We start from the raw sequence: 24,527 nt of genomic DNA, 5'->3' as shown, positions 1-24,527 counted from the left end.
GAATTCCTTCAATCAAGTATCCTCTCGTCACAATACCATAGTGGCTCATCTGTAAGACTGTGAAAAGGTAAACTGCCCCTCCTCTTCCTTCGACTTGACTGCAAATGTCGGCACAATTGAAGACACCATCCTTTTCCTTCACGGCCACCCGGCTGCTCTTATCTGGTTCCATTCTTATCCGATCATTACCAGATCTCTTACAATGGCTTTTCTTGCCGACGCTGCACCATTAGCCCATTGAAGGCAGAGCATAGTTTTCACACACATGCTGACAAACAATAACCCCAATCCCACCTTGCAACTCCTTCACCGTTGCCAAATGACTAGACAACTTATCTGACATCCAGTACAGAGGAACAGATATTTCCTACTGAACTAAATATTAGGAACAATATGGCCATTGTTTTTCAGGCCCCATTCCAAACTCCATTCACGAGTTACTGACTCCATCCCTCTCTTTGGCATCAGTCGGAGATTAAGCCAGTCTGTTTACATCTGATCCCGAGATGAGTTTCCAACCTCATACCTGTTCCATCACATAGATCATCTATTTCCCTCACCGTATCATCCAGTCTCAGCTCAACTGCTGCTGAAACCCTCATTAATGGTCAGAAGTTTACAATTCCCCCACCAATGGTTTTTTTAGGCAGTGGGAAGAGGGGGGTAAAAGAAAGAGGAGCATGACATTGAAGAGACGGAATTTGCCACCCTCCTGATCACACAATGGTTTAAAACTGGGGTGGGCAAGACCTTGAATGGGAAGCCTGCGCTTGCGCCAATTGAGGCCGTTCTTTGCTACTTAAGGGCTATTTCCCGCCCAGTCTCGATTTTTTGATTGGCAGAAGGATTGAACTTGCACGAAGGAGGCCTAAAACCAACAGTATTACGTCTCAGGCGGGAGGGGAAGCCTCCATCACAAGACCCCTTCTGAAGTTGGGCGCCCCCTCCACCGCCTCGAGGTTGCGTGGCCCGCGGAACACTCTCCCCGATTTTGGTCTCTCTACACACACCCCAACCCCAAAGGCCTTCCATACCCTCCCCCACCTTGGGATCCTTGAATGTGCCCTGGCCTCTCCAATGTCCGGGCTTAAGTTTCAGACATCCTGCAGTTTTTCTTCTTCTATCCACTGCACCGCTGTCGCTGCAGGAACTGGAGAACTGCCAGCTAATGAGGCTGGCCAGCAGCTCCCAAAGGTGGCATTTCCTCCTGTGTGAGAGGCAGACGTCCCGGCTGAAGGCACTTGAAATGAAAATGAAAAGAAAATCGCTTATTGTCACAAGTAGGCTTCAAATGAAGATACTGTGAAAAGCTCCTAGTCGCCACATTCCGGCGCCTGTTCGGGGAGGCTGGTACGGGAATTGAACCATGCTGCTGGCCTGCCTTGGTCTGTTTTAAAAGCCAGCTCTTTAGCCCTATGCTAAACCAGCCCTAGATTGATGCTTATTCGAGCATGAAATGGCAGTGGGGTACTTGGAGTCATCTGTGGCATGTTCCTCGCCAACTTTATGAATGGAAGGAAGAGATAGCCATCTGAAAAGTTCAGCAATTGCTGTTGCTACAAGCTCATTCCATAAAAGTGTTATATTACATTAAACAAATTGTCCTCTATTAGCCAACTATATCGGGTTCCCTATTTTAAATGCGCTGGTGGGGCCAAACTGACTGGTACCTCTACACTGCAACTCTATTTTGAAAAGACAAGCAACATATTGCAAATCTAGAGTCATTTAACTATTTTGGAATCATTCTGTGCAACCATTCAGAAATAGATCTGGCAAAAGGCCACAATACCTTTTGGGGGGGGGGGGGGGGGGGGGGGGGAGTGCAGGAAAACAGGCTTTCATCTTCTTTTGGTGTTGAAATAGATTAATTTTCCCCCTTATATGTGACGAAGCACTGTAAAAGGATTAATGACAGAACAATTGCTCTCTCCTTCTGCATTGATTTCTCATTATAAGACCATATGTCTTATGGTCTTACAATGAGAAATCAATGCAGAATGAGAAAGCAATTGTTTGCTCGTGTGCAGGGACAGTTACTGGGAAGAAGGAAATGAACCGGTGTGAAATTCAAGAACAAATCATAGAACATAGAAGTTACAGTGCAGAAGGAGGCCATTCAGCCCATCACACCTGCACCAGCTCTTGGAAAAGCACCCTACTGAAACCCACACTTCTACCCCATCACCGCAACCCAGTAACCCAAACTAACCTTCTTTGGACACCAAAGGCAATTTAGCATGGCCAATTCACCTAATCTGCACATCTTTGGACTGTGGGAGGAAACCGGGGTAACTGGAGGAAACCCACCCAGACAGGGGAAGAACGTGCAGACTCCGCACAGACAGCGACCCAAGCCAGGAATAGAACCTGGGACCCTGGAACTGTGAAGCAACTGTGCTAACCACTGTGCTGCCCCGAACATAAGAACTAGGAACAGTAGTAGGCCATCTGGCCCCTTGAGCCTGCACCGCCATTCAATAAGATCACAGCTGATCTTTTTGTGCACTCAATTCCACTTACCCACCCACTCACCATAACCCTTAATTCCTTTACTGTTCAAAAATCTATCTACCTTTGCCTTAAAAACATTTAACGAGGGAGCCTCAACTGCTTTACTGGGCAGGGAATTCCACAGATTCACGATCCTTTGGGTGAAGTTCCTCCTCAATTCAGTCCTAAGTCTGCTCCCCCTTATTTTGAGGCTATGCACCCCAGTTCTAGTTTTACCCACCAGTGGATCAACCTCCCTGCTTCTGTCCTATCTATTCCCTGCAGAATTTTATATGTTTCTATAAGATTTCCCCCTCACTCTTCTAAATTCCAATGAGTATAGTCCCATTCTACTTCGTCTCTTCTCGTAAGCTAATCCTCTCAACTCCGGAATCAACCTAGTGAATTTCCTCTTCACACTCTCCAGTGCCAGTACATCATTTCTCAAGTAAGGAGATCAAAACTGTATGCAGTACTCCTGGTATGGCCTCACCAGCACCCTATACTGCTGCAAAATAACCTCCCTGCTTTTAAACTCCATCCCTCCAGCAATGAAGAACAAAATTCCATTTGCCTTCTTAATTACTTGCTGCACCTGCAAACCAACTTTTGCGATTCATGCACAAGGACTCCCAGGTCCATCTGCACAGCCGTATGCTGCAATTTTAAAACTATTTAAATAAGTCCATTTTGCTGTTGGATGACTTCGCATTTATCAGCATTGATCTCCACCTGCCAGACCTTGCCAACTCACTTAAACTATCTATATCCCTCTGCACGCTCAGTGTCCTCTGCACACTTGGCTTTACCACTCATCTGAAGTGTCATCTGCAAAATATAACACATCACACTTGGTCTCCAATGCCAGATCATCTATGTAAATTTTGAACAATTCCGAACCCAACTCTGAAACTCGAGGCACACCACTAGCCACTGCTCACCAACCAGAAAAATACCTATTAATTCCCATTCTTTGCTTTCTGTCAGTTAACCAATCCTCTATCCATGCTAATACCTTACCCGCAATGCCATACGCCATTATCTTATGCAGCAGCCTTTGGTGCAGCACCTTGTTGAATGCCTTCTGGAAATCCATATACACCACATCCACCGGTTCCCCGTTGTCCACTGCGCTCGTAATGTCCTCAAAAGAATTCCACTAAAATAGTCAAACATGACCTGCCTTTCATGAACCCATGCTGCGCCTGCCCAATGGGACAATTTCTATCCAGATGTCTCGCTATTTCTTCCTTAACGATAGATTCGAGCATTTTCCCCACAACAGGAGTTAAGCAAACTATATTAAAACTGATGTAATGTCCTTTATTGACCACAGGTTGACCTTCAAAATTAATGCAGCCTTCTGTATTCAATCCAAATTTATTAAAAGGCCAAATTAAGCATTGTTTTTCTATGAAACAAATGTAACAGTTATTCAAGATGAGTGTGTTTGATGCCACATAAATGCAAGGGCGAATAAAGTAAGGTGAATATTTGTACATTACCTCACCATTATTGCCCCCAGGTACTAAGTCTTCTGCAGCCAGTTTAGCGATAGCATTTATGGCAGGCTGCACATCACCAATGGCACAGCCGAGAATATCTGCCACAATGACACTTGTTGCCTTATTCATCACCATTTCACGAGCATTTTCCTGCAAATATTCCAGCAAACGTAGTGAGATGGCCTCCAGCAACTCACGCTGACGAACATTTGTATCCTTCTTACTGGAATAATAAACAGACAGAAATCTTTTGGCTCTTTCTGGACTTCTCATTTTTGGCAGCAACGCATTTCCAGAACATCCAAATAAATTCAATAGAATATACTTTTATGTTTGTTTACATTTTTAACTTTTCTAAATCCTTAAATAAGAAAGCACATCAGGATTTAATTATATCCTTTCTCCTCTTTTCCTCACTCTCAACATTGGTATATTGTGTTTGTCAGGAAAGGATAGGGAAATAAATTAGGAAAAAAATGAAGCAAAGACTCGGCATCGTTTCAGTTGAATTCACATACTCGATATAGAACAAAAGTAATAACTGAAGATCAATTCTAGAATTAGACTATTTTTCACCTGCTTATACTTAGAATATTATTATATTTACCCAATTGGTAATTCAAATTGAAGCACTAAAGGTATCAAGAACCATATCAATTAAATTAAAAAAAAACATCAAATGGTTGCAAAATTTGGAGCTTTGGCTCGTTTGATTGCAGACTGCTCCCCCTCAAATTTTGTTCAAAACCACTTTCACAACCATCACAATGCCCCTTAATAAGACCACCCTCAATTGTCCATGTGCTCCCCAGTTTCTAGTCTCTTCTTTCTCAAAAGGTGCTTGCATACATCACTGCCATCAACTAGATGTCCACCACTCTCAGTTTAAGTCCCCTCAGTTCAGTTCCCATCACACAATAAGGAAAATTAATCCATGTAAACTTCAATAATTGTTGGAAGGGTAGTTAATTAACAAGGACATCGGAGTTGTGCTTATTCGTATGTTCATTTCATGTCCACACATGCACATTTTCAGCAAAGGGAATCGTAGAACAGCCATAAATGCCTACTCTATAAATACTCATACCAACTGTCGTGGCCCTACTTGCACCCAGCTGAGATGAGACAACTACTCCAAGCAAAGCAGGTGCTCTTCCTAATTGTGCTGAGAAACTGTAACATCCCTTATTTAATGATACCAGGGCAAGTCTGTTTTCCTGTGTCACTGGTGACCCAACAAAATTGAGAATGTATAGCTGTGAAAATTTGATTACTAAGAACAGAACCTCGTCAAGGGCAAAGAAAAGAGTGCTGTTAATTATAAAAACAGCAACAATTTTAGACAGGAGACAATCGTCAGCCCTTCGACCCAGAGTATGCTTTATGTCTATTTCTAATAATCCGGAATCCAATTTGTTGAAAAGAACCTAGGGCGCGATTCTCCGCTCCCCACGCCGGGTGGGAGAATCGCGGAAGGGCCGGGTGAATCATGCCACGCTGCCCTGGCACCCCCCCGCGATTCTCCCACCCTCCCCCCAAAATGGCGTGTCGCAATTTCCGGGCGACTCTCCGGCCCGGGTGGGCCGAGCGGGCTGACGACCCCGACGGGTTCACGCCGGCGACAACACCACCTGCTCCCTGCTGGTGTGAACAGCGCGCGACAGGTAAGTGTGGGGCCTGTGGGGGGGTGGAGAGATGATGGAGCACCACGGGTGTGCTCGTGAGGGGACTGGCCCACGATCGGTGCCCACCGATCGTCGGGCCGGCGTCTCTAAGAGACGCACTCTTTCCCCTCCGCCGCCCCGCAAGATCAAGCCGCCATGTCTTGCAGGGCAGCGGAGGGGAAGACGGCAACCGCAAATGCATGGGTTGGAGCCAGCCAACCTGCGCATGCGCGGCTGACGTCACTTAGGCGCCGCCGGCCGCGTCATTCTCGGCGCGCCGCTTTGACACAAGCGTCAAGGCCTGGCGGCCGAGTTTCCCGCAACACCGCTCCTAGCCCCCCCCCCCCCCCCCCCCCCCCCCCCCCCCCCCCCCCCCCCCCGGGTGGGGGCGCTGATGACCCAGAGTTGATCCAGGCTCAGGGTCATTGTCCGTGTGGAGTTGCATACTCTCCACATGTCAGTGTGGGTCTCACCCTTAGGGCAGGTGAATTGGCCATGCTAAATTGCCCCTTAATTGGAAAAAAATAATTTGGGACTCTAAATTTATTTATTTTTTAAAAAAGAAACGCATCAAGGTTTCTTGTTCCACCAACCACTCCAATAATTATAGAATCATAGAACTTACAGTGAAGAGGCCATTTGGCCCATCAAGTCTGCACTGGCTCTTGGAAAGAGCACCCTACTTAAGCCCACACGTCCATCCTATCCCCGTAACCTAGTAATCCGATCTAACCATTTGGACACTAAGAGGCAATTTAGCATGACCAATCCACCTAATCTGCATATCTTTGGACTTTGGGAGGAAACCCACGCAGACACAGGGAGAAAGTGCAAACTCCACATGGTCACCCAAGGCCAGAATTGAACCTGGGTCCCTGGAGCTGTGAGGCAGCTGTGCTACCCTTTTGTCAACTATTCGAAGGTGAAGATTTGTATTTAAACGCATTACACTCTACTTTCTTTGTTCATTGATCTATACGATCTAATCTCGTCACTGAAATCAACAGTTTCTTAAAATTTAAGATCAAAAGGACTTTCTGACCTGTGAGCATTGCCATCACCTTGTTGTAGAAGTTGAATAATTTCTGGCACGCTATGTGCTGGGTCCCTTGGACTTAATAAATACACCAAAACTTTCTTGCCATATTTATTGTTGATCAAGTTAGGTAAGACACTGATGATCTCCTGTAAATAGAGTGTTAAGATACTAAATTGAAATCAATTCTCTTGTTGGTTCAGATTCCAGACATCAAATTCTTAAATAGCCAACAGAAAACAGTCATTTAACTTCCCAGCTAATTCAGTTCTCCTGTTTAGCCTACCCTCCAAATTATTTCAGACTTCCCTTCCCACATCTCTTGGAAGGTAACAACTTTTGCTGGAATTTGATTTAACTGGTGTCAAGGGAGATGAGTGCTCCCAGATGTGCTGCGAGTGGAATTGTACCTCAGACAACAGAATTCAGGGACATTACCAAATCGAGACAATTGTTTTCCTAAAGAACAGTGGCTGCATACTGTTTTTAGCAATACATAGGCTGGGATGGGGATGGAGTTGCGGATGAAAGACACACCTGAGCCCCATTACTAAACGTGCTCCAAATTTTATTATTAACAACTTAAAAGTTTGCACGCTGGAAAATTACATGGCTAAGCTCTGCTGTGATACTGCTGTCACTAAAGGATAGTAACTTAAGCCAGATACTCAAAGGTGCAGTATCATCAGCATGTCGTCCAGCACAAATGACCATCTTTGGGAGTTAAGTGGTGGAGGAAGAAAAGAAGAGGAAAGAATCTCAGTTGGAAATGCCCTGTGCAACAGGGAATGTTAAAGCTTTGAGCTGCTCATATGCAATTTTACAATTCAAAATGGTTACTATTTAATGACTCTCAACAAATATACCCTTTTAAAACAAGCTCACTTTTAATAACATGATTGTCAATTCAACTTAATGTTCACCTGCACAAATGTTATTCAAATATCAGGCACAATGGTTTAAAAAAAATCTATTTTGCCACTGTTCCTAAGCAGCACTGGACACAAACTTACTTTTGTCTAAATTTTCAACATTACCCTTTCCAAATAACTGTGAAAAGTTATTTTGTGCATGGTCCACGAGCTTCATTGAGATTCAAACATTTACTTATGTCACTGCTCAAAGCCTAAACTATTTATTTGGGTTGAGCAGCTTTAGAATGGTTCTCAGTCAATCTTAAATCAAGCCTGCTGCCAACCAAGTCACTCTAGTATTCATTCAGATGCTTAAAAGTTTCCACATCACCTAGTAGGAGAAAATTTCCTTTTCAGCAAACTGGCACAACAAAACATTTTTCCTATTGAAGAAAAATACACTTGAAACCAGCACTTGTAAGATTTCCTTATTATCCAATATAGCAAAAATGTGATTACTTACCGACAGAATTATCTGTTTTACAAGTTTTGTGTCATCTATACAGTCGAAAACAGCCAAGAGAACCAAATGGGAATATTCACCCTGCAAAACAATTTGCATGAACTTCTTGAGTCAATATTTCAGGATTTTTTAGTAATGGCCTCTGAAATCAAGTACACAGATGTTGCTCTTTGTGACATCAGGATTTAAGCTAAGAACACAAACAAAGTACTAAACATGTAATCCCTTCTCAAATAAACTAATTTCTTAAGTCACTACTAAATCTCCATTATTTATGTTATTTTTTTTATTAGGGAATGAATGTGATTGTTCCTTTATGGTTAGTCAGAAAATTAAAGCTGAAGTGTGTACAACAGTGGTGGACAATGGAGGTTGGCGAGTGGACCAGACAAGTGGTTCTCCTTCATCTCCGGGGGCTGCAAGATTGAAACGGGCATGTTCACTAACTGCATTCAATATATGCTGAATATTTCATAACAAGTTATAGAAAACAAGTTCAAATATTAACAAGGCTCTTAGAGTCAATCTTCTGTGCAATTAGCACACGTCACTTCATGTGTCCTTGCTTTATATGCATATTACTTCAGTTATACCAGTTGGAAAAAAGCTATACAGATGGAAATTAACAGAACGTGGCAACTCTGTGCATGGGCAACAATCAACAAAATGTCTCGTCAGCTGCACTCAGAACCCTGATGGGCTGCATATGATCCCCACAACTAAGGTTATCCACCACCGGTATAAAAGCTACACAATAAAAATGCTGGGTGATACAGGATACAGCATAGTGATTTACCTCACTGCTGAAGGAGAGGGCATGCAGTCTACTGTAAATAAATGCAAATAATCTTTTATTGTCCCAAGTAGGCTTACATTAACACTGAAATGAAGTTACTGTGAAAAGTTACCACAGACCGGCGCCTGTTCGGGCACACAGAGGGAGAATTCAGAATTCTCAGCTGGTATGGGAATTGAACCCGCGCTGCTGGCCTTGTTCTGCATCACAAACCAGCTATCTACCCCACTGAGCTAAACCAGGCCTGCTAGGATTTGTTATACTGCAAGATACCAATCTTCATTGAGGAGGCAATCACAGTCCCTCTTCATGGGTAGGGCCACGTCAGCACACTCTGCTCCCACACCCAATCCCAGTAAGCAGTCAGTTCTGGCAGGAATCAGAAAGATTTAAAAATAGGAGGAATGCTGAATTTTACAGTCCATGACTTGGGGAAGATGGTGGCATAGTGGTAATGCCACTGAGCTAGGAATCTAGACCCATAGTAATTGGTTCAAATCCCACCAGAGCAACATGTGGAATTTAAATTCAAATAATAAAATCTGGAATTGAAAGCTCACCTCAGCAATAGAGGCCATTAAGCTACCATTGATTGTCGTTAAAAACCCATTTAGTTCATTAGTTTCCTTTAGGGAAGGAACTCTCTTATCCTTACACTGTCTGGCCGACGTGCGACTCTAGATTTTCAGTAATGTAGCTGCCTCTGGCTTCTGAAATGGGTCTAGAAATGGCAAAGCAAGCCACTCAATTGAAGGGTAATTATGGATGGGCAAGAAATGTTAGCCGTCCTATTGTCACTCAGATTCCATGGGCAACAAATCTCATCAGTGATCATTTGTTCCATAATACAAGTCATTTTCAAGTATGTAATCTTGCTCCGCACAGTAATCATAGTATGAACAAGCTTGAGCCAAATGTGCGCTATTTTTTAAATTGGCTCCACCTCAATCAAAATAATCTGGCAACATTTCCAAAAGGATTTTTTAAGCTTCTGGCATAAGAAAAACAAGCTGCATATCTTACAGTAGCAATTTTCTCTATGTAGGTTTTCATTGTTTTCACAATAACTTTTCTGTCCTAGGAAGAAACAAAATAACTTTAATAAAGAATTGTACCTGAATTAGTTGTAAGAAACACACAAGTGATTAATACAGCAAGCCGTTTAAAAACAGAGTCAAACAAAAAAAAAGATACTGGATTAACAGTTCTGTCTACTCCAATAATTTGCTCCTTTCAGGACTCCAACAAACTAGCTTTATGGTAATTAGATTATTTCCATTGTCCTCATCCTCTACTGAAATTGAACTGTGGGTATCAGTTGCCCTCTAGTGACTCTAAGTGGCTAATCATCATGCCCAAGTCGACATTACTGTGACAGACTATTCATCATCACAGTGCATATCTGACATTTGCCACGTGCAGCTCCACAGGCGTCACTGTACAGTGAACATGAGTGAGAACTGTTAATAACCATTTCTTCCCCAATACAAGGGATAGTAAGGTTACTTGTAGCGTTCTGTAGTCACATCATCATTGCTCCACTTTCACCCTGCCTATCAACCATTTCAGCAGAAACTGTGAACTGTGGAAATCTTACTGGCCCGAATAAGGCAGTGCTAGCTCAGCCTTCTGCAAAGTTCTCAGTCTCTTTGGATTATTATTGAATCATAGAATCTCCAGTACAGGAGAAGGCCACTCGGCCCATCGAGTCTGCACTGATCCTTGGAAAGAGCAACCCACTTAAGTCCATGCCTCCACCGTATCCCTGTAATCCCACCCAACCTTTTTGGACACTAAGGGCAATTTATCATGGCTAATTCACCTAACCTGCACACCGTTGGACTGTGGGAGGAAACCGGAGCACACACGGGGAGAACGTACAGACTCCACACAGACAGTGACCCAAACCGGCAATCGAACCTGGGACCCTGCAGCTGAGAAGCAATTGTGTTAACCACTGTGCTACCGTGCTCCCCTCATATGTTGCAAACAATTCTACACATTATGTCGAACAAATTTTAAAAGTAGGTTAGACACATGCACTCCTGAATGTGAAAACAAACTAATTGAGGAATTTAAAAAGCAAGAGATATCTAGACCTTGAACACTTGGCTATTTGGGCATTCATGTGATCTATTATTTGTCCATGGGCGCAGCCAAGTACTTCCATGGAAAATACACTGCACAACAAACATATCAAAAACATAAAGCACAGCAAAAGACATCCTGCATCTCGTTCTTCTTACTTTGGGCGTCCCGTGCCATAAACATTGCATGGCTACTCTGCTTCCATCATGCGTGTGAGCCATATAGATAACCGCTTCTCGCATTGTTTCGATCATTTCCTGAATTCAGAAAAGCACATTTCAAATAGACACATCATTAATACTTCAGTCTGTATAACAGTATAGTACATAGTATAATAAGTGAAGCAAAACACTAAAGTGCATGTGTGGGAGTAAATTTGAAAGCTGTCATCTCATTTCACAATCTAAAGTAACAGTAAAAAACCAATTAAGATTATTTTGATGCATCAAGCAATCAAACCTAAAATTGCATCTTTCTAGCCAGTTCATTTTATTGAAGTAGCAGTGAACACAATGTTCAGAAATAAAAACAAAAATAAGTTGAAATAAAAACAAAAAATACTCAGCAGGTTCTCATGAATGGCCATTGACTTGAAATATTTCACTCTCCTCTCCACAGATGGTGCCAAGCCTACTGAGCATTTCCTGTTTTTAGTTCAGATTTCCAACAGCTGCAGTGTTTTGTTTTTGTGTTGGTGTTAATAATTTGAATGTACTTTTAACATGTTATCTGTTCAGAGTGTCAGCATCTGTCTGCATCAGATAGCCAGAAAATAACTGCACTGTTAACGGAATAAAACCCACCCCCAAATTAATTTGTAAGAATAAGGCACCCTTGAACAAATTACAATAGCTTTAAGCTTTAGATGACAGTTGTGAACCACACAAGCATCATTTGAAGGAGTCAATTAAATCACATCAAGGCATCCAGCATATTCTGGAATGGGTGCAATTGCATTTTTCCACTATATTAAAAACAAAACAAACTAAGTTGTAACTTTGGCTATTCTCTGCTGTACAAGATCCTACATTCTGGCCGACCAGCATCTTGTGACATCCTGCATGAGGATTTTCAAAATAACAGTACAGATTCAATCCTGTGTATCACAATTACAACTCTTTTTTTAAAAAACACAATGCTTTGTGCACAAGGGGCTTTGCCATCTGAAATTGACAAAGATAAATTAAAAGGTTAAACTAGATTTAAATTATTAGTTTTGATTCCCAGCATTGCATGTACTACAACTTACAATAATTAAAGGAAAACAGGAGTATAAACATTGGCCTGGCTGTATTGGCGCAGAGATGTAAGAACGGCCCTAACGAAAAGGTGGTGTTTAAAACAGACAATTAAAAGCTAAGTGTTGCAGACAACCGGGAGAGGCTGGGTGTTTAAATAGTTACTCTGGAGCTAGAAGTGATCTTTTTCCTCTACCTCTTTCAGAGTAACTACCAGGGTAAACTGGCAGAACCATTCGAAGTTAGCGATTTAAATCGCTTCGGTCAGATGGTTCCCAGCCCAATTGAAGCTAGCACATTTGGGCAATTGCTGGGTGAAGCCATACATGGGTACCTCCTAAATGCAGGGGTGTGGAACCAGGACGTTACGAGTCATTACGTCAGCTAACCCTACTTACAAAAAGAGCACATTTAAAGCAATTTCATTATTGGCTTAATGAATTTATAAATATATTTTCCTTGCAAACAATTTTTAACGTAGTAAGATGCTTCACTTGGTTACGAATACCGAGTGATTACTTTGGCGTGCGGGAGGAAACCCACGCACAGGGAGAAAGTACAAACTCTACACAGTCGCCCAAGGCTGGAACTGAACCCTGGCACTGTGATGCAGCAGTGCTAACCACCAAATACAAATATATTACAATACAGTAGATAGCAAGATTTAAATTTACTAACTAGAATATTCAAAATTCATCTAAATAGATTAAAATACAAATTGTGAATAAAAATAACGAATGGCTATAAACGCAGAATAGCTTTTTAAAAAGTCAGTTACCGTTTTCATTTTATCAGAGCAGTGTGTGAAGAAGTCCAAAAATGCTTTATGTACCAACGTGTGCTTTATAACTGCTTCTCTAGAGATGATCAAGGAGACCAAATGAATTAAACATTATTAACTTGGATGAATAATTGTGCAAAGAATTACACAAAGAGCATAAAACATATGTCAATTCAAGCACATTTAAAGCAGCCGCCTGATTGACTGCAAATTTATAAAACTTAAATTTCAACGTCAGCTTTCACATAAAATTCTTCAGTCAAGGGTCAAACTCAAGCAGGAAGAGGAGCTAAATTAGGGGATTCAGCCATAACTGAAATTGAAGGGGTGTGTTTTTCCCAAAGGTGGCTTCTGAAGGTGGTGAAGTTTAACAAGGAGGCATTCCAGGGGCAGCACGGTGGCGCAGTGGTTAACACTGCTGCTTCACAGCACCGAGGTCCTAGGTTCAATCCCAGCTCTGGGACACTGTCCGTGTGGAGTTTGCACATTCTCTCCGCATTTGCGAGGGTTTTGCCCCCACAACCCAAAGATGTGCAGGGTGGGTGGATTGGTCATGCTAAATTGGCCCTTAATTGGAAAAAATATGAATTGCGTACTTTAAATTTATATGTTTAAAAATGAAATAGGGTATAGCTTTAGCTGTGTATAATTTAATGTTTCTGTGCCTGGAAGGGTAAAACTTGTTAGATTCATGCTGGACAAATGTGAATGTGTGCGTGGTGCTGGTTAAATTCCAACTGTGTTTCTATTGTGCTTAGCGAGCACTGCGGCATGAAGAGCAAAAGTAGGAGGCCACCTTCCTGTGTTCTTAGTTAACTGGAGGCCAGAGCATTTGGAGACAGGATCATGGAGTGAATATCTACAAGAAGAATGACTGGACAAGAAGAATGACTGGACAAGACGGATGCTGCAAAGCGGCAGGCTTCCTAAAGTACAAGTTGCAGTCCAGGCAACCAGGGAATTGGGACAGAAAGATTGTCTAAGAGATTTGGAGTTAAGCGAACAGAGACCAAGGCAGTGTTCAGAAAAATTCAGGGAAGAAAAGAAAAAAATCCAAAGTGTTGAATTAAAAAGACAATCGCAGAAATAAATTTGATGTGGGACAGCAACTTCCAAGGTAGATGAAATGTTTGATGTCAAAGTTAAAGCAATTGTGAGCAGATTGCACAGTAGTCAAGACAAAGAAATCCTAAAGGAGGTGGTGTGAAATTCTTGACTGGATTTGCTGTTAAAAGTGATGCAGGGACTCGTTTGAAAGTCTCATTTGTAATACCTGGACTGGATTTCAGAATGCAAACCGACAACGGAAAGCATTATGAGAGAAGAATTTAACGTGTGTTTCGGGAGTGGAGTTTGCAACCTCTCACGTGACAATCACCAGGGAGAATTTGGAGGAGAAACCACAGTCATCTGGTGTGCTTAGAAGGTACTTTTGTGTCAATGCGTACTTTAAATCTGTGAATATTTGTTAAGATAAGAGTGGAATAAAGGTGCATCGTATTATAATTCAACTTTTTATGTTAACATGTTTGTCCTTCATTGCTAGAGGGATGGAGTTTAAGACTAGGGAGGTTATGCTGCAATTGTATAAGGTGTTAGTGAGGCCACACCTGGAGTAGTGTGTTCAGTTTTGGTCTCCTTACCCGAGAAAGGACGTACTGGCGCTGGAGGGTGTGCAGAGGAGATTCACTAGGTTAATCCCAGAGCAGAAGGGGTTGGATTACGAGGAGAGATTGAGTAGCTGGGGACTGTACTCATTGGAATTTAGAAGGATGAGGGGGGGGGGGGGACTTATAGAAACATATAAAATTATGAAGGGAATAGATAGGATAGATGCGAGCAGGTTGTTTCCACTGGCGGGTGAAAGCAGAACTAGGGGGCATAGCCTCAAAATAAGGGGAAGTAGATTTAGGACTGAGTTTAGGAGGAACTTCTTCACCCAAAGGGTTGTGAATCTATGGAATTCCTTGCCCAGTGAAGCAGTTGTGGCTCCTTCATTAAATGTTTTTAAGATAAAGATAGATAGTTTATTAAAGAATAAAGAGATTAAGGGTTTATGGTGTTCGGGCCGGAAAGTGGAGCTGAGTCTACAAAACATGAGCCATGATCTCATTGAATGGCGGAGCAGGCTCGAGGGGCCAGATGGCCTACTCCTGCTCCTAGTTCTTATGTTCATATAACAAATACTTTTTTTCCTGTTGTTTAAACAAATTAGTGGTCCTGTGACTCTGTTCCTCCACTTTATATGAAAAGGAGGTTACGGTCTTTTGAGCCAGGGTTCCAATCTGGGACCTTCCCGTCCAGTTATAACATCAATCTGGATCGTAACAATGTGGAAGCTTTGCGGGATGAAGACAAGTGACTGTCACCAATGGGAAAAGCAGGAGTAAATACATGAGGGGGCAGAGGATAGCAGAAAGCATGAGTAGCACTCTGGTGTTGGAAGATAGCAATGAGACTGTTGAGTAATCTACAGAGGGTCCAATGAAAATATGGATAGACTTTGCACATGGGTCAGAAAGAGTGTTAAATTTATTAAGTACAACAGAAGCATACATTGAATTCCACACAAAAACTGCAACTTCCGGAAATCTGAAATGAACAAAATGCTTGAAATACTCATGAGAAAGAAACAAAGTTAATGACCGTGAACCTCTGACATCATCCTGTTCCGATGAATCGGGTTTTAAGCAAGTGTAGCGGCAGGGGTTTAAAAAACAAAAGGTCTGCAATAGGGAGCGCTTACATTTCTTTATATAGCAAAAAATGCCCTATGGCACTTAACAGGACCATTGTAAAACAGAATATGACACGAGGAGATTTTAGGGTAGGCGGTCAAAAGCTTGACAAGGAAGTAGTTTGGAAGGGGCATCTTAAAGAAGAAAAAAAAAGTTAATTCCACAGTTTAGATGACGAGCAGCTAAAAGCACAGCAACCAATGGTGGAGCAAATAAAATCAGGGGCGTTCACAGAATCCCTACAGTGTAGAAGGAAGTCATTTGGTCTATCGAATCTTCACCAACCCTCTGAAGGAGCACCGTTTCTAGGCACCTGCCCCACCTAACCTTTAGGACACGAGGGGAATTTAGCATGGTCAATCCACCTAACCTGCACATCTATGGACTGTGGGAGGAAACCGGAGCACCCAGAGGAAACCCATGCAGACATGAGGAGAATGCACAAACTCCACATAGACAGTCACACTAGGTCGGAATTGAACCCGGGTCCCTGGCGGTGTGAGGCAGCAGTGCTAGCTACTGTGCCATGATCATGAGATCAGAATTAGACATAACCACTGAATGCCTACAATGCAGAAGGGGGCCATTTGCCCATCGGGTCTGCACCGACCCTCTGAAAGAGCATCGTAGCTAGATCCATTCCCCTCTCTATCCCCGTAGCCCCACCTAACCTGTACACCTATGAATACTATGGGATAATTTAGCATGGTCAATCCACATAACCTGCACATCTTTGGACTGTGGGAGGAAACCCATGAGCACAGATATCTAACGGTCGTGGGAATGGAAAAAAGTTAAGGGAGGCCGTGGAGGGATTTGAAATTAAGGTATTGCTTAACCACAAGTCAGTGAGCTCCGGGTACAGGAGCTTATTTACATAGGGAAGACATGAGGACGGGATGGGGGGCAAAAAAAGCAGTGGCATAGTCAATTCTAGAGGTAATAAAGGATGAGTGGAGGTAGGGCAGAATGTGCCGATGTTAGTGGTAGAAATAGGCAAAATGAATGATAGTGAAAGGCAAGAGGGAATGGTAATGGTACAAGCAATAAAACAAAAAGATGAGTCAGTGTAAATTGTAAAACAGTGTAATCATTACCAATAGTTTCCATGACTCTATGATTAGCTGTTGCCTAAAAAAAAAACTTGGGACAGCAGTTATGATCTAAAATTGTTGGAACTCAAAGTTGAGACCAGAAGGCTATAAAGTGCTTAATTTAAAGATGTGGTGTTTTTTTTGAGATTCATTAGAAGTACAAGAGGTCAAGCACAGAATCTTCTGATTTACTCTCCCCTTCTGGAATGCAAGCTGAGCCTAAAGAAAGAGAACACCACCTGGATATTTATCTTATCCAGTAGGAAAAGGTCCATACGTGGTACTTATTCGAAAGTTTTGTTCTGTGACCCGTTGAACTTTTGAAGGAGAAATCTAGACATTATGGAAACCTAGGCATTATGGAAATGTGAAACACAGCACAGATGCCATATCACCCATGTTAATTGATAACATTAATCTTCCTATCGATCACAAAAATAATCATCTTGTAGTTTAGAGGTAGTAATCATCTTGTAGCATACAGGAAGGCATGAAAAGTGGCAACCTTGAGCTGACGGGATGGCTGATGTACAGGGCTGTAACCATCATGTGCATCAGGTTAATTAACATACTGGATATGGAGATACATTTTGTTAAGTAATACCCTCGAGACAGGTCACTCATTTCAGAAACAACAATTGATTAAAATATTAACCGTTTTCTTACTTCTGTACCATAGGAGTGAGGATCTCTTTCATTTCCCCCATCACACCCTCTCGTTTATCAGGATAAGACTCGAGAACTTTGTCCAATGTTGGACAAAACACAGACTAGTAAACAAAAAAAAAGAGATATAATTCGTTTCAAATATTGACCAAGCTTTTAGAAACAGGTTTTAAAATCATGTTATGCAGAAACATCAACAATGCTCCTTCTTGTTTCTGCAGGGAACCACCTGGCCTCTTATTCTACTGTGGAGGCACTGAATAACGGGATTAACTCAATAATAATAATAATAATATTTTATTGTCACAAGTATGAAGTTACTGTGAAAAGCCCCTAGTTGCCACATTCCGCCGCTTATTCGGGTAAGCTGGTATGGGAATTGAACCCGCGCTGCTGGCCAAAGCATTACAAACCAGCTGCCTAGCCATTGAGCTAAACCAGCTCTATTTATGGTAAATCAAGTTACAACAGTCTACATACTGTTTCTCTAATGCACTAAGTCATCTCTTTCACAGCAGTGTAGATCTAGATAAAAAATATTTATATTTACAACATTTTCTTGTAAACAGTAGTTTCAATTTGTCACACACAAAAATAAAACTGCAAAAGTATGCTACATATTTTCTGTTTCTCAGACTTCTTGTTGATTAAGTCAACATGATGTGGAAACTGTAGTAAATCTTGGATTAGCATTGAAAACTTGTGCAAGGAGTTTATCGCATTCCCAAACAGTTTTTACATTAAACGATATGTTTAATATTGAATAATTTACACATTTGAATAATGAAAAATATTAGTATTCTGAACACTGGAAGAGAGAGAAAATTGTGATTTGGTGGAAATAATGCATAAAAAGTAGCAACTGAAAAAAAACTCATTCCAGGAATGAAGGAAAAGAAAAAGACAACCCACATTTTTGTACTCTTTGACAATGATATTTTCACAGTGCCGCTTTTGGACATTAAGGTGTAATCATAAAATGTGGCATCATGGTTAGCAAGACCATAAAAAAAAAACAAGCTCTAGGCTTTATTTCTAGATGGACAGAACTGAAAAGCAGTGAAATTATATTAAACCTATGTCGAACCTTGGTTAGACAACACTGCAAAAAGTCTGTTCTTCAATAAAAAACAGATGCAAGGGCACTGGAGCTGGTGCATTAAAGCTTAACAAGGAGCATACCAGAATTATGTGGGTAATTATTTTAGGAAAGGATTGGCTGGCCTGATCTGTTCTCTCTTGAAAAAAGGAGGCTGGGGAGTAACCTAATAAAGATCTTCAAAATTCTGAAAGGTTTTGATTGAGTGGACACAGAAATAATGTTTGCTGTTGTGGGGAAGAACATAAATAGATGATAGTTACCAAGAAATGCAAATGGGAATTCAGAAGAAACTTTCCTTAAAGGGATCAGAAGATGGCGCTGGAGCGAGGCGATTCTCTATGAGCTCTCCCCAACAGATCCACTTTTTATTTAACTTATACTCGTTCTAATCTTTTAAAATTTAATTCTAAGACTAACATTGTTACTAACCTCTCTCTTTTATCTTTTCTTGCAGGCTTGAATATCCTCAGAAGCCCGTGGAGACATTGTATACCTTGTGTTGCCCTATTATGTATTTTCTCTCATTCCCTTTTCTTCCCATGTACTTAATGATCTGTTGAGCTGCTCGCAGAAAAATACTTTTCACTGTACCTCGGTACACGTAACAATAAACAAATCCAATCCAAACTTGTTCACCCAGAATGTGGAACTCACTGCCACAGGGAGTGGGTTAAGTGAATAGTATAGATGCATTTAAGGAGAACTAAACAAGCATTGAGGGATGGTTACAGAGGTTTCAGTGGCAGATTTAGAGGAGAAAAGATGGAAGGAGGCTTAATTTATGTACAAACACTGGCATGAACAGGTTGGGCCAAAGGGCCTGTTTCTATGCCATTTATCCCCTGTAACCAGAGATTGAACTTTTTTTTTTCAAATATGACTATTTACTTGGTACAAGGGTAACAGCATGGTTAACTGGGACAGTTAGAAATAAAAAATCATTAACCTCTGGTCTGCATTGTCCGGCAACTGCCTTTCAAAGCATGGCATGCAAAAATTAAAAATGGATCTGGTCAAGTCTCTGATATTCATTCAGTTTAGATTAATCTTTCCAGTGTGGGTTCCACTTACAACAGGGACAGTCGAGTGAAACAAAGGAAATTCATCATAATTTTTTAAACAAATAGATGGGGAAAAGGGTTAAAAATTACAAATAAATTAGAAGGCAATAGATAAAAAAGGAAGAACAAAAGAGTAATCAGATGCACTTCAAGTTTAGTTAAATTTGAGATTTATTTGAGTTTATGCATAAATCACTCCTCACACTGTTTGTTCCAGTGACAGTATGGAAGCCAAGTAGTCAAAATTGACAAAGGAAAATTAAGAGTTTTTCTGGACTCTCATTTAGCAGTTAAAAATTACCTTGTAAATCATAAACGTGTTTCCATAAAGTTCCTCTGTTAACATTTTACGCTGTTCCAATATTGCTTTGTCATTGTATGCATATTCCACAATTGTTGATGCCTCCGAATGTCGTAACATTTTTTTCACTTCACCTTTAAAGCTTCTGATTACTTCTGCAACTTGTTGCTTGTTTCTAGAAAAAGAAAATACCACATGAAATTATGAACACTATTAATTTGTACAGTAGTAAGCGATTTTATTTTTAAAAAACACTCCAGACTAAAATAATTTCATTACTGCTGCAAACTGAAGTTAACGTTGCAAAAATAATTTTGCTTTTTGTTGAGTTGTGGGACTAGAGAAGGTATGGCAGGGATAATTATGTTAAACACAGAATATCAGCAAGAACTGTAAGCTTGCTTTTTGGCATATGGAAAGGTTTTTGACCAGGTGCACCGGCAAAAGCTGTTAAAAGTGTTGCAAGGCAATCAGAGTTGGTTGTAGAGGTAAAAATAATAACTGTTCACAGGACACTTACAATCAGGTACAGAGTGAGTTAAGACTGTCGATGATCAACATTACTCTTAAAGATCATGCAGAAGCCATGATACAAGCTGCAGATGAAACACGGAATGGCGCCAAAGTAGGAGGTCAATTGGTAAAGTTGGTGCAACTTGTAGATGCACAGGTCCTGGTGGCTGGAACAGCAGAAATTCAGATACAACGGATGGAACAAATGAAGCAGTGAAAGCTTCAGAATGAAAATTTATGTAAGTAAAAAGCAAAAGTTATGAAGTTTGGAAAAATAATGGTGAGAAAGTAAGAGGTAATCTGGAACACGTATCAAAATTTAAGTACCTGGGAAACATCTTGTCAGAAGATGGTTACTGCCATAAAGAAGCAATGGCAAAGAATGCATTCACCAAACAAAAATTTGCTCAGTATAGAAATGAGCAGAAATCTTAAGAAATGTCAAGACTGTGATTTGGAGAAAACAGAAAATGCTGTAAAGACACAACAGGTCTGGCAGCATCTGTGGAGAAGATAGAGAGTTAACATTTAACATCTGTCGGACTTTGGGAGAAGCAGAGATCCAAAGACTAGAAAGTTGTAAAATGGGGTTCTGGCGAAATATGGAACAGGTCAGCTGGAGAGAATATAGGAGCAAAGAAAAAGTTCTCCGGATGATGGCAGAGAATACGTAGTTAATGAATATCAAGAAATGGCAACAAAGGCTGGATTTGCAAAATTCTAATCTTTTTCGAAGGACAGATGAAAGGGGGTAGCAAATGATGTTAGATAACTTCAAATTGAAAATAGGAGTCTCCTATATGAGCAATTGAAGTGGAAAGACCACGATGGGTGGAGAACTGAGCAGAGGACTTGCCCGTTGGGAGATAATGATTACTTTTTGGGTTTTCTTGTGGACGTGCTTGGCCTCACTCAGGAATGTTGTGATGTGACACCTGGAACTCCACATCCAAAAATAAAATCACAGGGAGAGACCGACATCTCAGCATTCTACAATGCAACATATGTGAACGTACGGAATGGGAGCAGAAGGAGGCTATTCGGCCCCATGAGCATGCTCCACCATGTGGGATCTGTTTGTTTTCAAGTTGTAAATTCCCATCCACCCCCTGAAAACCTTTGATTCCCCTGCCTAACAAGAAACCATCTACCTCTGCCTTCAAATATTCAATATTTCGACCTTCTGAGGCAGAACGTTCCAAAGTGTCACAACCCGCAGAAAAAATGTCTGTCCTAAAAGGGTGACCCCCAACTTTAAAACAGTGCTTGTAGTTCCGGACATACCTTCCCACATCTACCCTGTCAAGATCATTCAGAATCTTATATATTTCAATAAAGTCACCCCTCACTCTTCTAAACCTCAGTGGAAAAAAGCCTAGTCTAATTTATCATTATAAGATAACACACCCATTCCAGGTATCCATATTGAGGTATAGAAGCCTAACTAAGCAGTCGGGTTAGTCATTGCTTGGGTTTTGGCCCTGACAACTGCCATCAATTTAAAAAAAAAATTAAATATTTAAAATTTAGAGTACCCAATTTTTTTTTCCCAACTAAGGGGCAATTTAGCGTGGCCAATTCACCTATCCTGCACATCTTCGGGTTGTGGGGGTGAGACCCGCTGCATATAGTCCGAAGAACAACTTATTAGTTGATTTAGTGTGATACATCAAAACAAAAAACACCATAATAATCCTAGTTACAGAAACATTGGACCAAATCTTTAGGTCTCAGGATAATCAGACACCGGACATGACTGAGATGAGCATCAGGACCTGGTGTAAATCCCGATATGGTGACCTATATGGGAATTGCCTGGGAAGTTTGAACTTCCGATGGGCAATTTACCCTACTCCCCAGGATCTCTGCGAATGTTTCAAATTCAGAGTTCGAGTCAGAGATGTGGGACAGTTCATAGAATTTACAGTGCAGAAGGAGGCCATTCGGCCCATCGAGTCTGCACCGGCTCCTGGAAAGAGCACCCTACCCAAGGTTAACACCTCCACCCTATCCCCATAACCCCACCCAACACTAAGGGCAATTTTGGACACGGGCAATTTATCATGGCCAATCCACCTAACCTGCACATCTTTGGACTGTGGGAGGAAACCGGAGCACCCGAAGGAAACCCACGCACACACGGGGAGATCGTGCAGACTCCGCACAGACAGTGACCCAAGCCGGAATCGAACCTGGGACCCTGGAGCTGTTAAGCGACTGTGCTATCCACAATGCTACCGTTCTGCCCACGGGTTGCGATGTACTTACCTGAAGAGTTATCCAGGAAATCTTAAGACAGTTAAATATGTAGTCTAACTCCTGGGTAACCACAGAACAGACCCCCTCAATCATTCACAAAGACCCCCCCCAGACCCAACTACCACCCCATTCATCTTGCCCAATTCCCTATGTCACCACCTACCCACTCACTACCATTCAAACTGAACCTTTTAACTTATCACATGGCACCCAGTGCATAAATAGGAAGTATTTTCCCTTGTTCTCCCCCAATTCTACTCCATTTAAGGGAAGCCGAGCCCTGCATTTCTGGGAGAACCAGGTCCAAAAGGTCCCCTGACAAATGTGAAGCAACGAGTTGGGGGAAAGTTTGTGCCAAGCGGCAGTCTGATGATAATTCCCATTCCTTGAAAAGTCCAGACCATTGTCAAATGCAAATTTCTGTATTACTGTTGACAGCATCACAATTATCTCGAAACATTCTACTTACCCATACATGAGAAATTTTTTCACAATATGCCTGCCATATTTGGACTTGCTCAAGTCAACCAAATGTTCTGTAAATGAAACACAAGTAGTATCAAGCAAGGCGTAACATTTAGACAATATATTGATGTAATGTAATGTAGAGCATTTAAAGATTTCACGTACCTTTCAATTCCTCAAAAGTCTCCTGCCTTTGTTTTTCATCCCCAAACTGAACATAACACTGGATAACGCGAGCGGAATCATGTGCAAAAGCAATCTGGAAAAATGCCAAATAGCAATTCACACTAAAGACCAAAATCTACAACCTCCAATTGTATAAACGTCATCTTATAACCGAGTTTTGCAGGAGAGACATTTTCAAGGTGACAATCCCCAGCAATATTTTCAATGGTATTTGATCAATTTACTAATCCAATGCTTAAAGATGTCTTAGATATCATATATGATCTGGGGAGGTTCCTGTGACATCACTCACAATTAAGTCAGATGATACAGACTGGAGAATATCAAGATGGAACTGCGTTTAATTTGCTCAAAAGGCTGCAGAGTCTATTTGCGACAGCCCAAAATCAGAATTTAAATGCTGATGAGAAGTTTGGCAGACTAAAAGCTTCTAATTACAAGGTAGAATAATGAAAAGCAACATAAAATTATTGCCCCTCTTATTTTCATGTGAAACATGATGCACCTGATCAAAACTTGCAGAGCATCCCAGGCACCATTCATGAGTTTGCCTTTTCCTTTTTAAAAAGAATATGTTGTACAATGTGAAACAATTATTCTATATTACTGCAATAAACACTAGTGTAGTTGTACAGGTCATGCTTTAGTTTGGAACATGAAAAACAGAAGAAAAGTTGCAAACATTCTAGCATTAAGTATGATACAAAGGTTTGTACTGAAATGTGAGTTATTCACAGTGTTTTCACATACCAAGTCTACTTAATGAAAGTAGAAGAGACAATGAAAGCAGACTAGGAAAAAAAAAGCCATACATTTTTAATGTTTCCGTGGACGAGCTTCTGCATCTCTTTCATAAGTTCTGCTCTCTTCTCTTTGGTACAGTCTTTCCTACAAAATAAATAATTAAAAGCAAAGTGCATTTAAATTACTTATATATTTAAACCCTTATAGTGGTGTACTTTCTGAAAGGTGATTTTATTAAACTAGACACGGTCACTTTGTCATTATACATTGTAAACATATTTCTCCTTAATAAATATGAAAATATTTGTCCTCAAAATGTGATTCTGTAAGGAATCCAAAACATTTGTCACATGTAAAAGGCTAATAGAAAGACTGTAGTCAAAACTGTAGTATGTTCATAGTAATTGCTGTCTGCTTTAT

The 24,527-nt window shown here is 41.1% G+C and overlaps 1 protein-coding gene across 2 annotated transcripts in view; it reads right to left on the bottom strand.

Annotated features, from left to right (window-relative positions):
• Positions 1–24,527, bottom strand: part of pum3 (pumilio RNA-binding family member 3) — a 45,927-nt gene that overhangs the window by 5,741 nt on the left and 15,659 nt on the right. For both annotated transcript variants that reach the window (XM_038804662.1, XM_038804661.1), the window contains exons 5-15: positions 24,176–24,251; positions 23,343–23,436; positions 23,182–23,248; positions 19,941–20,115; positions 17,477–17,580; positions 12,976–13,054; positions 11,118–11,216; positions 9,895–9,948; positions 8,076–8,156; positions 6,705–6,847; positions 3,999–4,221 (exon numbers count right to left, since the gene is read on the bottom strand). In XM_038804662.1, the coding sequence (XP_038660590.1) occupies positions 3,999–4,221; positions 6,705–6,847; positions 8,076–8,156; positions 9,895–9,948; positions 11,118–11,216; positions 12,976–13,054; positions 17,477–17,580; positions 19,941–20,115; positions 23,182–23,248; positions 23,343–23,436; positions 24,176–24,251 (1,195 nt within the window). The remainder of the gene's footprint in view (positions 1–3,998; positions 4,222–6,704; positions 6,848–8,075; positions 8,157–9,894; positions 9,949–11,117; positions 11,217–12,975; positions 13,055–17,476; positions 17,581–19,940; positions 20,116–23,181; positions 23,249–23,342; positions 23,437–24,175; positions 24,252–24,527) is intronic.

Source organism: Scyliorhinus canicula, chromosome 8 (assembly GCF_902713615.1).
Source record: "Scyliorhinus canicula chromosome 8, sScyCan1.1, whole genome shotgun sequence".
NCBI lineage: Eukaryota > Metazoa > Chordata > Chondrichthyes > Carcharhiniformes > Scyliorhinidae > Scyliorhinus > Scyliorhinus canicula.
The sequence above is the reverse complement of the archived record's forward strand: the minus strand, read 5'-3'. Positions and strand labels throughout refer to the sequence as shown.